At 39.6% G+C, this 16,933-nt stretch overlaps 1 protein-coding gene across 1 annotated transcript in view; it reads right to left on the bottom strand.

Moving 5' to 3' along the window:
• The window catches only part of LOC150088376 (uncharacterized), a 115,777-nt gene that overhangs the window by 23,810 nt on the left and 75,034 nt on the right, over window positions 1-16,933 (bottom strand). The window contains exon 3 of the mRNA XM_090369473.1: window positions 9,399-9,471. Coding sequence (XP_090225599.1) covers window positions 9,399-9,471 — 73 coding nt within the window. The remainder of the gene's footprint in view (window positions 1-9,398; window positions 9,472-16,933) is intronic.

The raw sequence follows: 16,933 nt of genomic DNA, 5'->3' as shown, positions 1-16,933 counted from the left end.
ATTTTGAATTTAATGGATATTGAGTTGAAAAGTGGGGATGACTTACTTCGTAATGTCGACGTAAATTGCTTACTTTGTAGTTTGCAATTGTAACTTTACAAATAAGACACAACGACTTTCCATTATTGTCCATAAAAGCAAAATTTTCTACCCACTCTTCTTGAAAGATTCTATTTTCTTGTTCGTATTTTCGTTATATTTTCTGAGGTCATGTTATCAAAAAATTTAAATAACTTTAATTCCAAAGTCTGAAATTGAAACAAAATAATTAAATTAATTTACGGCGCGGAAAAATTACACTCGTAACTTTTTACGCACAAGTCCACTGATGGCGCCAGCAGTGTAAATGCGCACGGATTTATTTATAATCAAAATAAAAATAGCAAGATATCTAGACAAAAAAAAAAAAATAAACACAACATAAAATCCGTATAACAAAATATTAGTTACTTAGTTATATTTTTATAATTTAACAAGATTCGCTGAAAAAATTTCTGAAATAATAAAAAAAAAACGGATTTAAATTTTCATGGGAGCCGCACTTAACTCAACGAAGAGCCGCATGCGGCTCTGAGAGCCGCATTTGCCCACCGTTGTTCTATACTGATTCTTTATCTGCAGATCTTCAAGAATCTGCAGGTAAAGGAACCACTAGGTGGCAGTGATCACAGTGTGCTGAAGTGGGATTTACTCAAAGAGGTAACTACCATTAAGGATAAAGGGAAAGGTTTTTGCTTTCATAAAGGTGACTATGGTGATCTGAGACAGCATTTAAATTCTATGCATTGGAACCAACTGATGAAGTTACCAACAGCAAATTCAAAATGGGAAACATTCAAAGAATTAATCTTGGAAGCTATTAGGCAGAGGCAAGTGATTAACATTAGCCACAGGCAGAGGCAAGTGATTCCTGCACTGCTTCTACTGTATGAGCAGAAGCCTAGAGAGCAAGTTGCTCTCTAGGCTTTTGCCAGGGACAAAAGTCAATGATGTTGTAGAACAGATATCACTTTTAAGGGCACAAAGGGTGATACTGTTGTACATGTTGGCACTAATGACATTAACAGTAGGAGATCTGCAGATTTACTTAAGTACAGATCAATGTTGAAAAAAAGTCGTGAGATACAAAACCATGCTGAATATCCTTCAGAATTCCATTACTATCTAAATGATCCTGAATTCCGCCATTGATCATTGCCTCCATGATTTTCCCTATTACTGAAATTAGACTGACCGGTTGGTAATTTCGTCACTCTTAGAACCACCCTTTTGTACTGGAGATACATTGGCACTTTTCCAATGCAACGGTATCACTTCCGAGTCCAGTAAATCCAAGGATATACTTAAAGAGTACAGGGCTATGTTGAGAAAAAGGCATGAGTTAGGGTTAAATTTGAAGTAGCAATAGATTGTATTTCTGCCAGACACAACAGGAGGAAGTATATGATGAGAGCCTTGTCAATCAATTCGGCCCTTGAGAGATTGTGCAAAGCTCATGAGGTAGAATATTTTTCGCAGTATAGTCTGTGCTTGTTAACAGGAGAGACTGTTTCTATAGGTATATAATGCACTTAAATAGAATTGGTGCAAGAGTGTTTGCTGATGCTATCAGGGCAGCATTAGGTGGGTGGGAAAACTGCTAGCTTGGGGTGATTTACAGAATAAAAAGTTAATAGTAGCAGTAGGCAAAGGTGAAAGTGATTCTTGCTCTGCTTCTATTAGAATGAGCAGCAGCCTGGGGGGGGGGGTAATTCAGAGACTGGTGGGAGTCATCATGAAACAAATAAATACATGGGCTGTGTTAGGGTAGCTAAGAATAAGAACAGGTGGATGGTTGTATACAAATGGCAGAAGTATAGCAAATAAATTTGATGAATTTGAAGTGCTGGTCAAGACATCAAAGGCAGATATCGTTGGGATATCAGAGACGTGGTGTCACTAATATCCCAACATAGATACAAGCAGTTGAGAATTAGAAATTGGGGAGTACAATGTGTACAGAAAGCATAGAAAGGATAAGAAGGGAGAGAGGAGAGGTTATGCTGTAATTAAAAAAAAAACAAAATCGAAGGAAGTGCATCCAGTTGACATATATGGACAGTGCAATGTTAAGTCAGTTTGGTGTGACATAAGCACTGGAAAGCAAAAAATGAGAATAGGAGTGTGTTATAGGCCTAATGACTCAATAAGTACAATGAACAAGAGTGAGCCAGTAAATCAGAATGTCTTATAGTGGGAGATTTTAACTTCCCAGATTTTGACTGGAACTTGTGGATTGGTCACTCGCACGCTAGAAAGGCTTTTGTGGATTTATTGTAAGATTATTTTCTACAGCAGCATGCAAGAGAGGCAACCAGAGGGAGTAACACTCTTGATCTAATTATCAGCAGTAATTATTCATGCATTAAGAATTTACAGATAAACAAAAGAAAGAATAAAGGTGGGCAGTGATCACATTGTACTGATGTGGGATTTACTTAAAGATGTAGATACCATCAGGGATAAAGGGAAAGGTTTTTAATTTTGTAAAGGTGACTGACTACAGTGGCATCAGAGATTTTTGAAGTTCTATATTGTGTGATCAACTGAAGATGTTACCAACAGCAAATTCTAAATGGGTAGCATTCAAGGAAGTAATCTTGGAAGCTACTAGGTTTTTGATCATATCGATTAAGAAATATTGTTCAAAGTTTAGGCCTAAATGAATGTCAGATGAACTAAAGAGACTCGTGGCAGAGAAGAAAATTGCATGGGATGCATATAAATTATCAGGTGACATAGAAGTCTATGGCAGATATAAGCTAGTCTCTAATTAAGTCACAAAGGAGGTTACGCCAGTGAAGGTAAATTACGAGATTATTAAGAAAAACAACAAGGACTTCTTTACTTATATAAACTCTAGAAGAGAGGGGTTGAATCAGATTGGACCATTTGATATCAATGGATGGATTGTTGATGATCCTGCTCAGATATTTGATAATCTCAATGAGTATTTTGCATCTACTTTCACAAGAGAAGTTATTAAGGGAGGAAAATGCCAGAAGTTTATCACACTGTAACAGGGTGCATAAAGATTTTGTAATAACTGAGACAAAAATGGAGGACAAATTGTTGAAGTTCAACACAAGAAAGGCACCTGGGGTGGATGGGATCGATCCAGTTATATTAAAGGAGGTAGCAAAGGAAGTAAGTAAACTCTTAGCCATAATTATGAGAGCATCCTTGGACTCAGGGAGAAGTCCGAATGGACTGGAGATGTGCAAATGCATCGTCAATTCACAAAGGGGGGGGTCTAAGGGTGACACGAATAATTACAGACCAGTTAGTTTAACTTCTGTACCAGGGAAAATAATGGAGTCACTGGTTAAAGATGCATTGCAGGCTCGTCTAGACAAGACTGCAGTAAAAATTCAGATAAATTAAAGGAAATTAAGGATACTATGATGTGGCTACAAAGGAACTGCATACAAAAAATAATTTTGTTATCATATACTTGAATTTCAGGAAAGCTTTTGACACTGTTGCACACGGAAGACTACTGAACAAATTGGGGCAGTATGGAATTAAGGGTAAGTTGCCGCAATGGATAACAGGGTGTTGTTGTTGTTGTTGTTTGGTTTTTAGGAGCAATAGCAACTAAGGCCATATTGCTCCGGGGATATGCAGTGGTCATTCCCTGACCTTTCTGTATCCTCCATATTTGGTGGCTCACGGGCTCGAACCCCAGTCTAATCAAGAAGCATGTGCTACACACTGATGCTCCTGCCCACCTGGCTACGGAGGCGCCGATAACAGGGTGGTTGAGTGGAAGAAAACAGAGAGTAGTAAACAATGAATGCTACTCTTCGTGGACTAATTTATTACTAGAGCCCCCAGGGTTCGGTGTTGGGCCCACTACTGTTTTGTATATATATCAACGATATTAATGAAGTTATATCAGGGTTAATGTCAAAGTTTACAGATGATACAAAGGTTGGCAAGGTTGTTAATGGCAGTATGCTACTGCAACAGGATATAGAAAATATGGGCAGATGAGCTGAGAAGTGGCAACTGAAATTAAACATTGACAAATGCAAAGTACTGCACATGGGTAGAAGTAACCACAGAAGAACATACCAACTTTGTGGTACTACACTTAGGGAGGTAGAAAATGTAAAAGACTGGAAGTAATTGTTCAGTTAGATATGAAGTTTTCTGAGCAATGCAGAGAGGCTACCAGAGCAGGTCATGGGGTTTTGTCACTGATATAGCAGGAATTTTGCTAAAAGGGACTGATTATCCCTTTGTATAAGGCAATGGTCAGGCCACACCTTGAGTACTGCGTACAGGTCTGGAGGCCTCATTTTAGGAATAATGTAGATTATTTCGAGTGTGTACAGAGAAGGGCAACAAGATTGGTGAGGGGAACGAAGGGGTCCTCTTACCAAGAGAGGCTTAAGTTCTGCAAACTGGAACGGGGACTAGGCATCTGCAAGTTGATCTGATTGAGGTGTATAAGGCCTTGACTGAGTTGAGCATGCTGAATTCTAATGGGATTCTTTTGCTTGCTCAGATTCCAAACCTGAGGGCACATAAATTCAAACTGAGGAAAGATAGTTGTAGAATAGATACAAAAATTTGTCTTTAGTCAGCGGATGGTTAATTGCTGGAACAAACTTTCATCTATTGTTGTGGAAGTACAGGTCACTGTTGAAAAAAAGCCGTGAATTAGGGTTTAATTTGAAAGTGTCTGCAATTCTGCACAGACATGACAGGAGAGGGTATATGATGAGAGCCTTGTTGATCAATTCGGCCCTGGAAAGATTGTGCAAGGCTCAAGGGGTAGAATTTTTTTCAACCTGGTCTGTACTTGTTAACAGGAGAGACTGCTTCTACAGGGATGGGATACACTTAAATAGAAAGGGTGCAAGAATACTTGCTGTGCTATCGAGGCAGTGTTAGGTGGGTCGGAAAACTGCTAGCTTGGGGGATACAAGGACTAATAGATTAACAGTAGCCACTGGCAGAGGTGAAAGTGATCCTTGCACTGCTTCTATTGGAATGAGCAGCAGCCTGGAAAACAAGATGCAGGATATTTCAGAGACTGCTGGGAGTCATTGCAGTACAAGTAAACACATGGGTTGTGTTAGGGTAGCTAAGAATAGGAACAGGTGCATGTATACTAGCGTGTACACCAATGCTAGGAGTTTAGTAAATAAATTTGATGAATTTCAGGTATTGCGCAAAACATCAAAGGCAGATATTGTTGGGATATCAGAGGCATGGTGTCACACAGATATAAGGAATGCAGAACTGGAATTTTGGAAGTACAATGTGTACAGAAAGGATAGACAGGATAGGAAAGGAGGAGTGGGTGTGCTATGCTATTAGTTAAGAAACACATAAAATCCAAGGAAGTGAAGGACAGTGCAGTGTTGAGTCAGTTTGGTATGACATAATCATTGGGACATCAAAATTGAGAGTAGGAGTGTGCTATAGGCCTAATGACTCTGATGAGTATAATAAGAAACTGTACAGGGAAATGGAGTGGGCCAGTAAATCAGAGTCTTAAAATGGGGGATTTTAATTTCCCAGATATTGACTGGAATTTGGAGGCTGGTCACTCACACTAGCAAGGCTTTTGTGGATTTATTGGATGATTGTTTTCTACATCAGAGTGTTCAGGAGGCAACCAGGGGGAGTAATACTCTTGATTTGATAATCAGTAGTGATTCTTCATACATTAAGAATCTGTAGATAAATGAACCACTAGGTGGCAGTGATCACAGTGTGCTGAAGTGGGATTTACTCAAAGAAGTAACTACCATTAGGGGTAAAGGGAAGGGTTATTGATTTCGTAAAGGCAACTACGATGGACTGAGACAGTATTTAAATTCTATACAGTGGGACCAACTGATGATGTTACCAACAGCAAATTCAAAATGGGAAGCATTCAAAGAACTTATCTTGGAAGCTACTAGGCTTTACATACCAACTAAGAAATATTGTTCAAGGTTTAGGCCTAAATGGATATCAGATGAACTAATGAGACATATGGCAGAGAAGAAAAATGCATGGGATACATATAAATTAATGGGTAACATGGAAGCCTATGATAGATATAAGCTGGTCTGTAACCAAGTCACAAAAGAGATTAGGCAGGCAAAGGCAGATTATGAGAAATCCTTGGCAAAGGATGCAAAGAGTTCTTTACCTATGTAAATTCTAGAAGGAAAGGAATGAATCAGCTTGGTCCACTGGATATTGATGGTTCAACTGTTGATGATCCTGCTCAGGTGGCTAACAAACTAAACGAGTATTTTGCATCTACATTCAAACGTGAGGAGTTATTCAGGAAGGGGAATGCCAGAGGTGAAGTAAACTCTGGCAGTGAGCTGGATGATTTTGTAATAACTGAGAGGAAAGTGGAGGAAAAATTGTTGAGGATAAACATAAAAAAGGCACCCGGGATGGATGGGATCTATCCAGTTATATTGAAGGAGGCAGCAAAGGAAGTAAGCAAACCCTTAATCATAATTATGGGAGCTTCTTTGGACTCAGGGGAGGTAACCCATAAACTGGAGATGTGCAAATGTGACCAGAATTCACAAAGGAGTATCAAAGGCTGACACAAGTAATTATAGACCTGTTAGTTTAACTTCTCTTCCAGGAAAATTAATGGAGGCACTGGTTAAATAAGCACTGCAGGATCATCTAAACAAGACTGCAGTTATAGCTCGGACACAGCATGGTTTTGTTTTAAGGGAAAGTCTTGCCTGACCAATTTGATTGTATACTATGATGCAGTCAAAAGAGAACTGGATGCAGGGAATAACTTTGATATTATATATTTGGATCTTAGAAAGGCCTTTGATAGAAAGGTATTTTGGAAAGAACAGAGGGGTGAAATGGGGGTGGGGTTTTTTTTTTTTTTTTTTTTGGCCGATGATGTATAAGCTTGCTTTCTTGCATCACATGCCTCTACTAATGCTAAAATGCTAATGCTAAAGTTGATAGCTTAAATAAATTCAAGGAGGATCTGGAGAAACTTTTAGGGAATGGATGTGTGAAATTGTTTTTTTTTTTTTTTTGGCTGATGCTACATAAACTTATACACTTGCATCACATGCCTCCATTACTACTATTACTACTACTACTACTACTACCTAAGGAACAGTAACCCCAAAATAACTTATACACTTGGTGGAGTTGAACTAAAGCCACTAGTGGAGGAAAGGGACTTGGGTGTTACAATACAGTCAGACATGAAGTTCTCTGATCATTGTAGACTGGTTGCAAAGAAGGCCCATAGTGTTCTATCGATGATTTATCAAACATTTGCTGGTAGAGGTAAGGATCATAATCCCGTTATATCAGGCTATTGTTACCCCACACTTGGAATACTGTGTTCAAGTATGGAGACTGCACCTAAAGAAATACATTGAGCTTCTTGAAAGGGTGCAAAGACGGGTAACTCATCTGGTGAGATCGGCAAAAGGGCATCCATATGATGAAGGTCTGAATATGTGGGTTGCAGAGCTTGGAAACTAGGCACCTTAGAGGAGCCTTGATTGAGGTGTTTAAGGCTCTAAGAGGCATAAGTAAAATGAAAGAGAATGAAATTTTCACGGTTATAAATGATTCTAGAACTAGGGGCCATAAATTCAAGTTACGTAGGGGTGATGTTTACACTGAATTGCAGGAAGTTTTATTTTAGCCAGCAAGTTATAAATTACCTAAATGGGTTGTAGAGGCTGACAGTTTGGGGAAATTCAAGTCAGCTAGATAGTTACCTATGGAAGGAGGGAAATGCATAGTTTGTTTATTTCCTTATCTTTAATTACTTATTATTTTTTAAATTTTCTTATTACTGTTTTATTTTATTTATTTTTTATTTTTGGCTGGTGAAGCATAAGCCATAGGCTTCCTTGTACCTCCATGTGGCCATTACTAATCTCCTACTCTTAATATCATCAGTGCCAATGTATAAAAGTATCACCTTTTGTTCTATTAAACGATGATATCTGCTCATCATCAAATTTTGTTCCTGGCAGATATACCCTGGTCCTATTCCATCTATCCATTTTTGCACAATATATTATCCATTTTCCTGACAATAACTACCTACCTACTTATACCCCCCCTCCACCTCCTTTTAGATTTAGTTTCCTGAAATTTCAATGAACTTGCCTGGTGAGATTGGCAGATGATACTACGGTTGGAAGGGTTATTAATGACAGTATGCTACTGCAACAGGATCTAGAAAAGTTCGGCAGACGGGCTCAAAAGTGGCAACTGAAGTTTAACATTGACAGATACAAAGTACTGCATATGGGTAGAAGTAACCCCAGAGAAACATACCAACTGTGTGGTACTACACTTAGGGAAGTAGAAAACGAAAAAGAAATGGGAGTAATTGTGCAGCAGGTAAGAAGTTTTCTAAGCAGTGTAGATGGGCTGCCAGAGCAGGTCATGGAGTCTTGTCCATGATATATAGGAATTTTGTTAGCAGGGACAATGAGGTGATTATCCTGTTGTACAAGGCAATGGTCCGGCCACACCTTGAGTACTGTGTACAGGCCTGGAGGCCACATTTTAGGAAGGATGTAGAGTTGCTAGAATGAGTACAAAGAAGGGCAACGAGATTGGTGAGGGGAACAAAGGGGTGCTCTTACCAAGAAAGGCTTATGTTCTGCAAATTGCAGCATCTGGAGACTAGGCACCTGCAAAGTATCTAATTGAGGTGTATAAAGCCTTGAATTGGTTGAGCAAGCTCAATTCTGATGGGATTCTTCCTCTTGCTCAGATTATGAACCTGAGGGGGCATAAATTGAGAAAAGACAGTTGTAGAATGGATTTGCAGAAATTTTCCTTTAGTCAGTGGGAAGTTGATTGCTAGAACAAACTATAGTTGATAGCTTAAATAAATTCAAGGAGGAACTGGACAAACCTTTTGAGGGAATGGATATGCAAAATGTTTCTTTTTCTTCTTTTTTTGGCTGATACCATATATGCTAGCTTTCTTGCATCACATGCCTCTACTACTACTACTATTTCCCTTTGTGTTCCTAAAAACATCAGCTGATCCAATGAAAAGGAGTGGAGTTTTAAAAATTCTAATCACCAATGTAGTCACCCTTTCAAAAACAGATATCTCCATATACCTTTGACATAAGCAATTTAAAAAAAAAATAATAAAAACTGCTCTTCAAGATGAACTAGGATAAATACAGATTTTGATCTTATGAAGAATGGCTTTTACAGTGGATTTCTTAGCCACTCTTTTGCTACCCACATAGAGGCTAGTTATGAATGGCAAAACAAGGAAGAGGAAACAGTTGTAAGAGTACTGTACGCATCCTTTTCGTTGTTGGCTTTTCAATCTAATAATTTGCTATTTAACAAATTCAGCTAATTACCATCATCCATTGGATAAATTTCTTGTACTGGTATAAGTGTTGCTCCTACTGCTATCTGTTCAGACGGTAATATCTGGAATTAATAAAAAAAAAAAAAAAAAAAAAAAAAGACAAGGTTATGTTTAAAGGATTTGGTTTAAATAACAGTGAAAAATAATAAATAATAAACTGTATAACAACAGAAATAATGTTTCGATAAAATCACTGCTTCTATACAACTTATGTCAATTTCTTTAATGTGTTAGTGTTAAAAAAGTTGACAGAGACATCTGAACTGTTACCCCACCCCTCAGTTTGCATACTCTACAGAATCAAACAATGGATTTACTCTGATTTTTTGCCATATATCTAACAAAATTAATGGATTAATCAACATCTAAGAGTTCATAGAAGGGCAACAAGACTGGTGAGGGGAATAAAGGGATACCTTGCCAAGAAAGGCTTAAGTTCTTCAAATTGCAGCGTCTGGACTAGTCACCTGCGAGGTGATCTGATTGAGGTGTACAAGGTGCTACCCAAATGTTTCCAAAATTTTAATGTTGCGTGGGAACTATATCTAATATGGACTTGTTGTGCTAGGTAACACTGCATGCATCGTTGGTAAAACAGTGTGCCATGTGGCATCGGGCTGGATATAGTCATTGAATATTTATGTGTAGGTCTTTGGCAGTGTGTTTCGCGTACTTTGCAATTGTTGTAATGGCTGATGAGAGAGAGCAATGCTTGCATCAAGTTTTGTTTCCTTCTTAACAATACAGCAGCAGAAACCCATAAGAAGTTGAAACACGCTTTTGGTGACAATGCTTTACGACGCAGACCTACTACTGTTTAACTGTTTTAAAAACGGTCGAATGTTGGTTGAAGACTACGGTCACTCTGGGCATCCATCATCGAGAAACACCCCGGAAAATGTTGCAAAAGTTTGGGTAGCAATCCATAAAGACTGCAGGTGGACCATCCACGGCATTTGTGGCATTGTAGGACTATAGTATGGCACATGTCAGTGGATTTTGTCAGACTTTAACATGAGAAGGATTGTGGCCAAGTTCATGCCACGGTTACTGAGTGAAGGCCAAAGGCAGCATCGCATGGAAGTTAGCAGAGATCTTCAATGGTCGTCACTGGCAACGAGAGTTGGGTATATAGGTATGACCCAGAAACCAAACAACAATCATCAAGGTGGAAGAGCCCATCTTCGCCCCGATCAAAGAAAGCCTGACAAGTGAGAAGCAATGTGAAGTCCATGCTGATCTGTTTTTTGTACATTGACAGAATTATCTATGAGAAATTCGTCTCTCCTGCCATCAATGCAAAGTTCTACAGAAAATCCTGAGGCAGTTAAGGGAAGCCATCAGGAGGAAACGTCCAGAGAAGTGGCAAGCACAAAGAACTGGGTCCTTCATGACAATGTATGGGCCCACACATCTCTCACTGTGGTGCAGTTTTTGCTATCGAACAACATGGCGCCTCTGTAGCCAGGTGGGCAGGAGCAGCAGTGCGTAGCACACACTTCTTGATTAGACCGGGGTTCGAGCCCATGATCACCAAATACGGAGGATGCGGAAAGGTCAGGGAATGACCACCGCATATCCATGGAGCAATATGGCCTTAGTTGCTAATGCTCCTAAAAACCAAACAACATCGAACAACATGACAATCGTCCCCCCCCCCTTATTTTTCGGACTTAGCCCCCTGTGACTTCTTCTTCCTAAGAAAGAAAATCAAGCTGAAGGGTTGAAGATTTGACAGCGTAGAGGATATCCAAACCGAACTGCAGGCGGTGCTGAACACTATGATGAAGGACTTTCAGGACACATTCAAATCATGGGAGAAGCGCTGGGATTGGTGTTTACACTCTCAAGGGGACTACTTCAAAGGTGACGGTGCAAATAAGACCCAGGGTGAGTGTAATTTATTTTATAAATACATTTTGGGAACTTGTGGGTAGCATCTTGTATTAAGGCCTTGAATGGTTTGAGCAGGCTCAATGCTGATGGAATTCTTCCTCTTGCTCAGATTACAAACATGAGGGGGGGGGGTATAAACTCAAATTAAGGAAAGACAGTTGTAGAATAGATGTGCAGAAATTAACCTTTAGCCAGTGGGTAGTTGATTGATGGAACGAACTTCCATCTGTCACTGCAGAAGTTGTCAGCTTAAATAAATTCACGGAAGAACTGGACAAACTTTTGGAAGCAAATGGAGGGGTGAAATGAGAAGTAGTTTTTTTTTTTTTTGGCTGATGCTGTATAAGCTTGCTTTCTTGCATCATATGGCTCTACTAATGTTAATTTATAACATTTAGTAGAGTAACATTTAGTAGAGTAACATTTATAACAATGTTAATACATATACAGGGTTATTATACAGAAATCTGGCCACTTCAGGGTTACATACTCTAATAAGAATGGCAGATTATGAAATTTCATACATAAGTTACTGAAGCCAGACAAGTTTTGTTATTAGGAGGTGCTGCTGCTGCTGTCATCCCATATGGTCATGAGTACAGTTTGTTCCAAGTCATTTCAGTGGGTGAAGTGAGGTGAGTGAATGAGTTGGGCGAGGTGAGTGAGTGAGAGAGAGAGGGAAATATCTCCATTCACTCTCCACGAAGTATTACATCTGATGAGCAATGAATACTGTTAAAGCAAAATATATTCCAATATTGGTTAACTGAAGAAGGCTTTAAGAATTTCTCCAGTTGTTCTGCAGGATCCAAAGCTAGACCTTTCCAAATGAATATATGATAAAATATGTCCAAAAAAGACACATTTCATTTCATTTCATTTCATAATTTATTTTACAACAGTGTTTCAGTTCTCAAACTGAATGGAAATTCCCAGAGTATCCACATCCTTTAAGATTTCCCCTAGTTTTGAATCTTGTTAGAAACCAAGGCCTCTTCAAATAAATGAAAGCACCGAGTCCAATATACAATTACAGAGAAGACATTTCATCTGTTTTGTCTTCAACATCCCTTACAACAGCATCTTATCTCTTCAATTGCCAGAGTACCCATATAACCTCAAAGTCTAAAAGCTGCAGGGATCAAAGTAACAGGTTCGACAAAGCCTCCTATCAAGAAATGCCAAGAAATGAGGTTAGCTGCACACTCTGAGTGGCCTCTCCCCACCCCCCACTTCTCTCTCTCTCATGCAGTGGTATGCCATCAGTATTATAAGTATTAGCAAATGATCAAGGAAGCAAGCTTATATAGCATCAGCAAAGGGGGTGGGGGAACCACTTCCCACATTACATGTCCAACCTCCCTATTAATTTGTGTTGTTAATATAATGTTAAACTGCATCTATTAAAACTCTAGGGTTAGTTATTTACTAACAACAAAAAAGTGGCAATTTGTGAGTTCTAGTTGCACTGCTGCAGGAGGCTACCATGATTTACTCTATATATTTTGTATCGTTGTGTAGCATACTACACTTTTTTGCCATTATTTTTAAAGGTAACATTTTATAATTTAGACCTGTTCTGTCCGTACTCCATAGCCGAGTAATCAGGAGTGGGAGTGCAGTAGCACATGCTCCTTAAGTAGACCAGGGTTGAAGCCCCTGACTGCTAAATATGGTCGATCTGCCAACCCACACTGGACCAGCATGACAGATTATGGTCCATTCCCTCAACATGAATTGTTGAGGAGGCTTCCAACCTGCAGTGGGTTGATAATAGCTGCAGTTTAGCTGCTTTTTTTTTTGTCCGTACTGTAGCATTGTTCACCAATCAGTTTTTCAGTTGATAAATGATTTCATATCTGTAAATTTTTGACCATCAGATAATCTATCCCTCGCTAATACTTAATGCATTAATATCATGACATTTTTTTCTAATGTCAAAGTCACCTGTTACATGCTACAAAACTTTCTGCACCATTAATTTGATGGAAGACCAAGGCCTTTTCTTTGATGCTGCTCTTACGTATGGTGGTTACAGTTCAGTGTTGTCTTTCCTACAAAAACCAAAGCCATAATGCATTAATATTAGAAGTATCAAGCAATACATGAAAGCTAGCTTATATAGTATCAGCAAAAAAAAATCCCGTATCTCTATTTATAGTCTCTCAAAGTTTGTCTAATTCTTCCTTGAATTTATTCAAACTACCCACTATATAAAACCAGATGGAAGTTTGTTCCAACAATCAACTACCAACTGGCTGAAGACAAATTTTCATAAATCCATCCATCCTACAACCAACCTTCCTCAATTTGAATTTACACCCCCTAATGTGTGTAGTCTGAGCAAGGTGAAGGATGACATGAGCCTTGAGCTTACTCAAGATGTCATCCACAGGTGCAAGCCTCCAGAACTGAAGTCATTCTTTGGTAAGAGCACCCTTTTTGTTCCGCTCACTAATCTTGTTGCTCTTCTCTGCATATGTTCCAACAGATCAGCATCCTCCTTAAAATGAAGTTTCCAGACTTGTATGGTCCATTTCCCTCAACGTGAAATGTTGAGGAGGCTTCCAACCTCCTCAACAGCAGTAGCAGCTGTGTAGCAGCCATAAGGTAAAAGGTGTGATTATCCTGTTTTGTAAGGCAGTGGTTAGGCTGCATCCCGAGTACTGCATTACAAAACAGGATAATCACATCCTTAACGCTGCTGAAAAAATTCCTGTATATAATTGAGAAAGTCCCATCAGCAATCCCTGCAGACTGCCTTTGCTGAAACAATTTTGTCTGATTGAAAAATTACCTGCAGGTCTTTTTTAAATCTCCACTACATTAAGTGTGGTACCACACAGTTGGTGCACAGTACATCTGGGATGGATTATTGCTATCTATATGCAGTACCTTAAATTTGTCAACGTTAAATTTCAATTGCTACTTCTCGGCCCATCTGCCTATTTTTCTAGATCTTGTTGCTGTGTTTCTATTTCTATTCCTATTTACTCAAAAATTACTATCTACAGAAATTCAAGTCTAAGGTCAACAAATATCTTCTTTCATCTTAGTATCACAGATTCTAATACCTTTCATGTTTGGGGTTTCATACAAAAAAAAATATATAATAATAAAAAATAAAAAATAAAAAAAAAAAAATTGGAGCAGTGTGGCATTAAGGGTTGTTGTTTGGTTTTTAGGAGCATTAGCAACTAAGGCCATATTGCTCCGGGATATGCGGTGGTCAGTCCCTGACCTTTCCGCATCCTCCGTATTTGGTGGTGACGGGCTCGAACCCCGGTCTAATCAAGAAGCGTGTGCTGCACACTGCTGCTCCTTCCCACCTGGCTACGGAGGCGCCAGGCATTAAGGGAAAGTTGCTACCATGGAAAAAGGGATGGTTGAGTGGTAAAACTCAAAACATTATCAATGGGCCAATTGGCCATTGGGCCCTTCTTAGACTAATGTTATTAGTGGGGTTCTCCAAGATTCAGTGCTCACCTCATTGTTTTCTATATTTATTAATGATATTGATGAAGGAATACCAGGCTTAAAGTCTAAATTTGCAAATGATAGGTAGGATATTTAATTATAGTAATCATTTGTCACAATCTTGTTGCAGTAACAACAAGATCGAGACAAATTAAGCAAATGGGCTGAGAAATGGCAATTAAAGTTTAATATTGACAAAGTCAACATACTTCATATGGGGAGCAGCAATGTCAGATTAATGTAGCAGCTGTGTAGTACTACATTCAGGGCAAGGAGAATGAAAAAAGACCTGGCAGTAATGCAATCAGATATGTTCTCCGGGCAGTGCAGACAGGTGACCACAAAAACTCATAGGGTCTTGTCAATGATATACAGAAATTGTGCAGGGTTGTTGTTGTTGTTGTTGTGGTGTTTTCTGGCGCAAGAGCTACTTAGGCCATATTGCGCCTCCTAAATTAATTGAGTTACTTATGATAACTGCACGGTGGGCAGTTAGAAACGGTCATACATTTTTATTTGGGTCCTTGAGGTTGTCACAGACATTCTCTCAGATATGCCAGACAAGCTGTACTTGCTACCTGGGAGTCTAAAACGCTGATGGAACTGATATTCGGGTGACACTCAAGTCAAGTGGACCCAATTTCGGCGAAGTCCGGACGGTCTGTGACAACCAAATCCTCTGCTTGCACCTTCACGATGGTGGGACTGTTAGTAATCCTGGGTATAACCTCCATGCACAAGCACATGGTGGGTGACCACCCAGGTGTGAACCAACGTAAGCAGGGGTCGAGGTGTGGCGCCCACACCACATGGAGGAATGCCGCCCCTCTATGTTACCAGGCAGTACTAGGTGGTAGATGACTCTCATCAACCGGTGAAATACCACCACTTTGCTTATTGGAGGCTTGAAGTGGTGGAACCCATGTTTAGTCTCTAGAGCTAAGTTCCGGTCAACCCTTCCCTATCTCTTCCATCATGCAGTATGATTGATGACTCTTGAGGTTATGATGAACGTTGTGGCGAGATCCAATATTCCTTACATTTCGAGGGTACAGCTCTAAAACGGTTTTCGCAGGCCGGCCGCTAGTTAGTACACCGGACCGAACCTATTGGTAACTCTCTAGGAGGCTTCCGGATCAGCTAGTGTATAATCTTGCTACCTCTACTCTGCCAGATAGTGACTGGAGGGAGTCCGAGTAGTGTGTATGCGGGGAGCATTGTCGAGGCCACGTTATGTCAAGGATCTGGGTATATTCTTCCCACATGTACGCCATATCCAAAAATTTCATTACTTCATACAGCATGTCCCACCCACTTTTTCTTACTATTGAATACACCATGAATTGTCAAACTAATAGAACAAGCTTATCTGCGAAAAGATCTAAACCTCCCAAGGATTTCCTAATTCATTTCACAAATATACGTGGTCTCAATTCTAATCTCAACGATGTCCATTTCCACTTGCAGTCTGCCAAACCCCATGTACTTTTTCTGACAGAATCTCAGTTATCGGTTGATTCAACTACTGTTCATCTCAGATGCCCAAATTATTCGCTGTATGATTCCTTTCGCCTCAAAGGTGGTACTTGTGCATATGTCCGTTCTGATATTCCCTGTCAGAGACTTGGCAATTTGGAATCTCCTCTCTTTGATCTTCTCTGGCTTAAAATCTCTCTACCTCATTGTGTCAAATTCATCTGTTGTCTCTACCGTTCTCCCAACTCCACTAATCACTTGGAGCTCTTTGACTTCCTCTCGTTGCAACTTGACTTTCTCCAGTCCAACTTTCCTAACAGTGAGGTAATTTTCCTTGGTGATTTTAATGTTCACAACTCCAGCTGGCTTCCGTTTTCTAGTCACACCGACCCAGCAGGTCGAGATGCTGAGGCTTTTGCAATTACTAATGACCTAGCACAGATTGTTCATTTACCTACAAGAATACCGGACAATCCGAATCATACAGCCAATACGCTTGATCTTTTTCTCACAAACAACCCTTCTAAGTACACGGTCGAAGTGAGAGGTCCTTTAGGCACTTCAGATCACAACTTGGTGATTGTCTCTTCTCCAATGGAACCTTTATCTCATGGCTATTCCCAACCTCGTGTTGTTTGGCATTACAAGAATGCAAAATGGGATGACCTGCGAGAC

This window comes from Mastigoproctus giganteus, chromosome 3 (genome assembly GCF_048544385.1).
Source record: "Mastigoproctus giganteus isolate SK-2022 chromosome 3, ASM4854438v1, whole genome shotgun sequence".
Taxonomy (NCBI): Eukaryota; Metazoa; Arthropoda; class Arachnida; order Uropygi; family Thelyphonidae; genus Mastigoproctus; species Mastigoproctus giganteus.
Note: the sequence above shows the minus strand (reverse complement) of the source record. Positions and strands in the feature narration are given on the sequence as shown.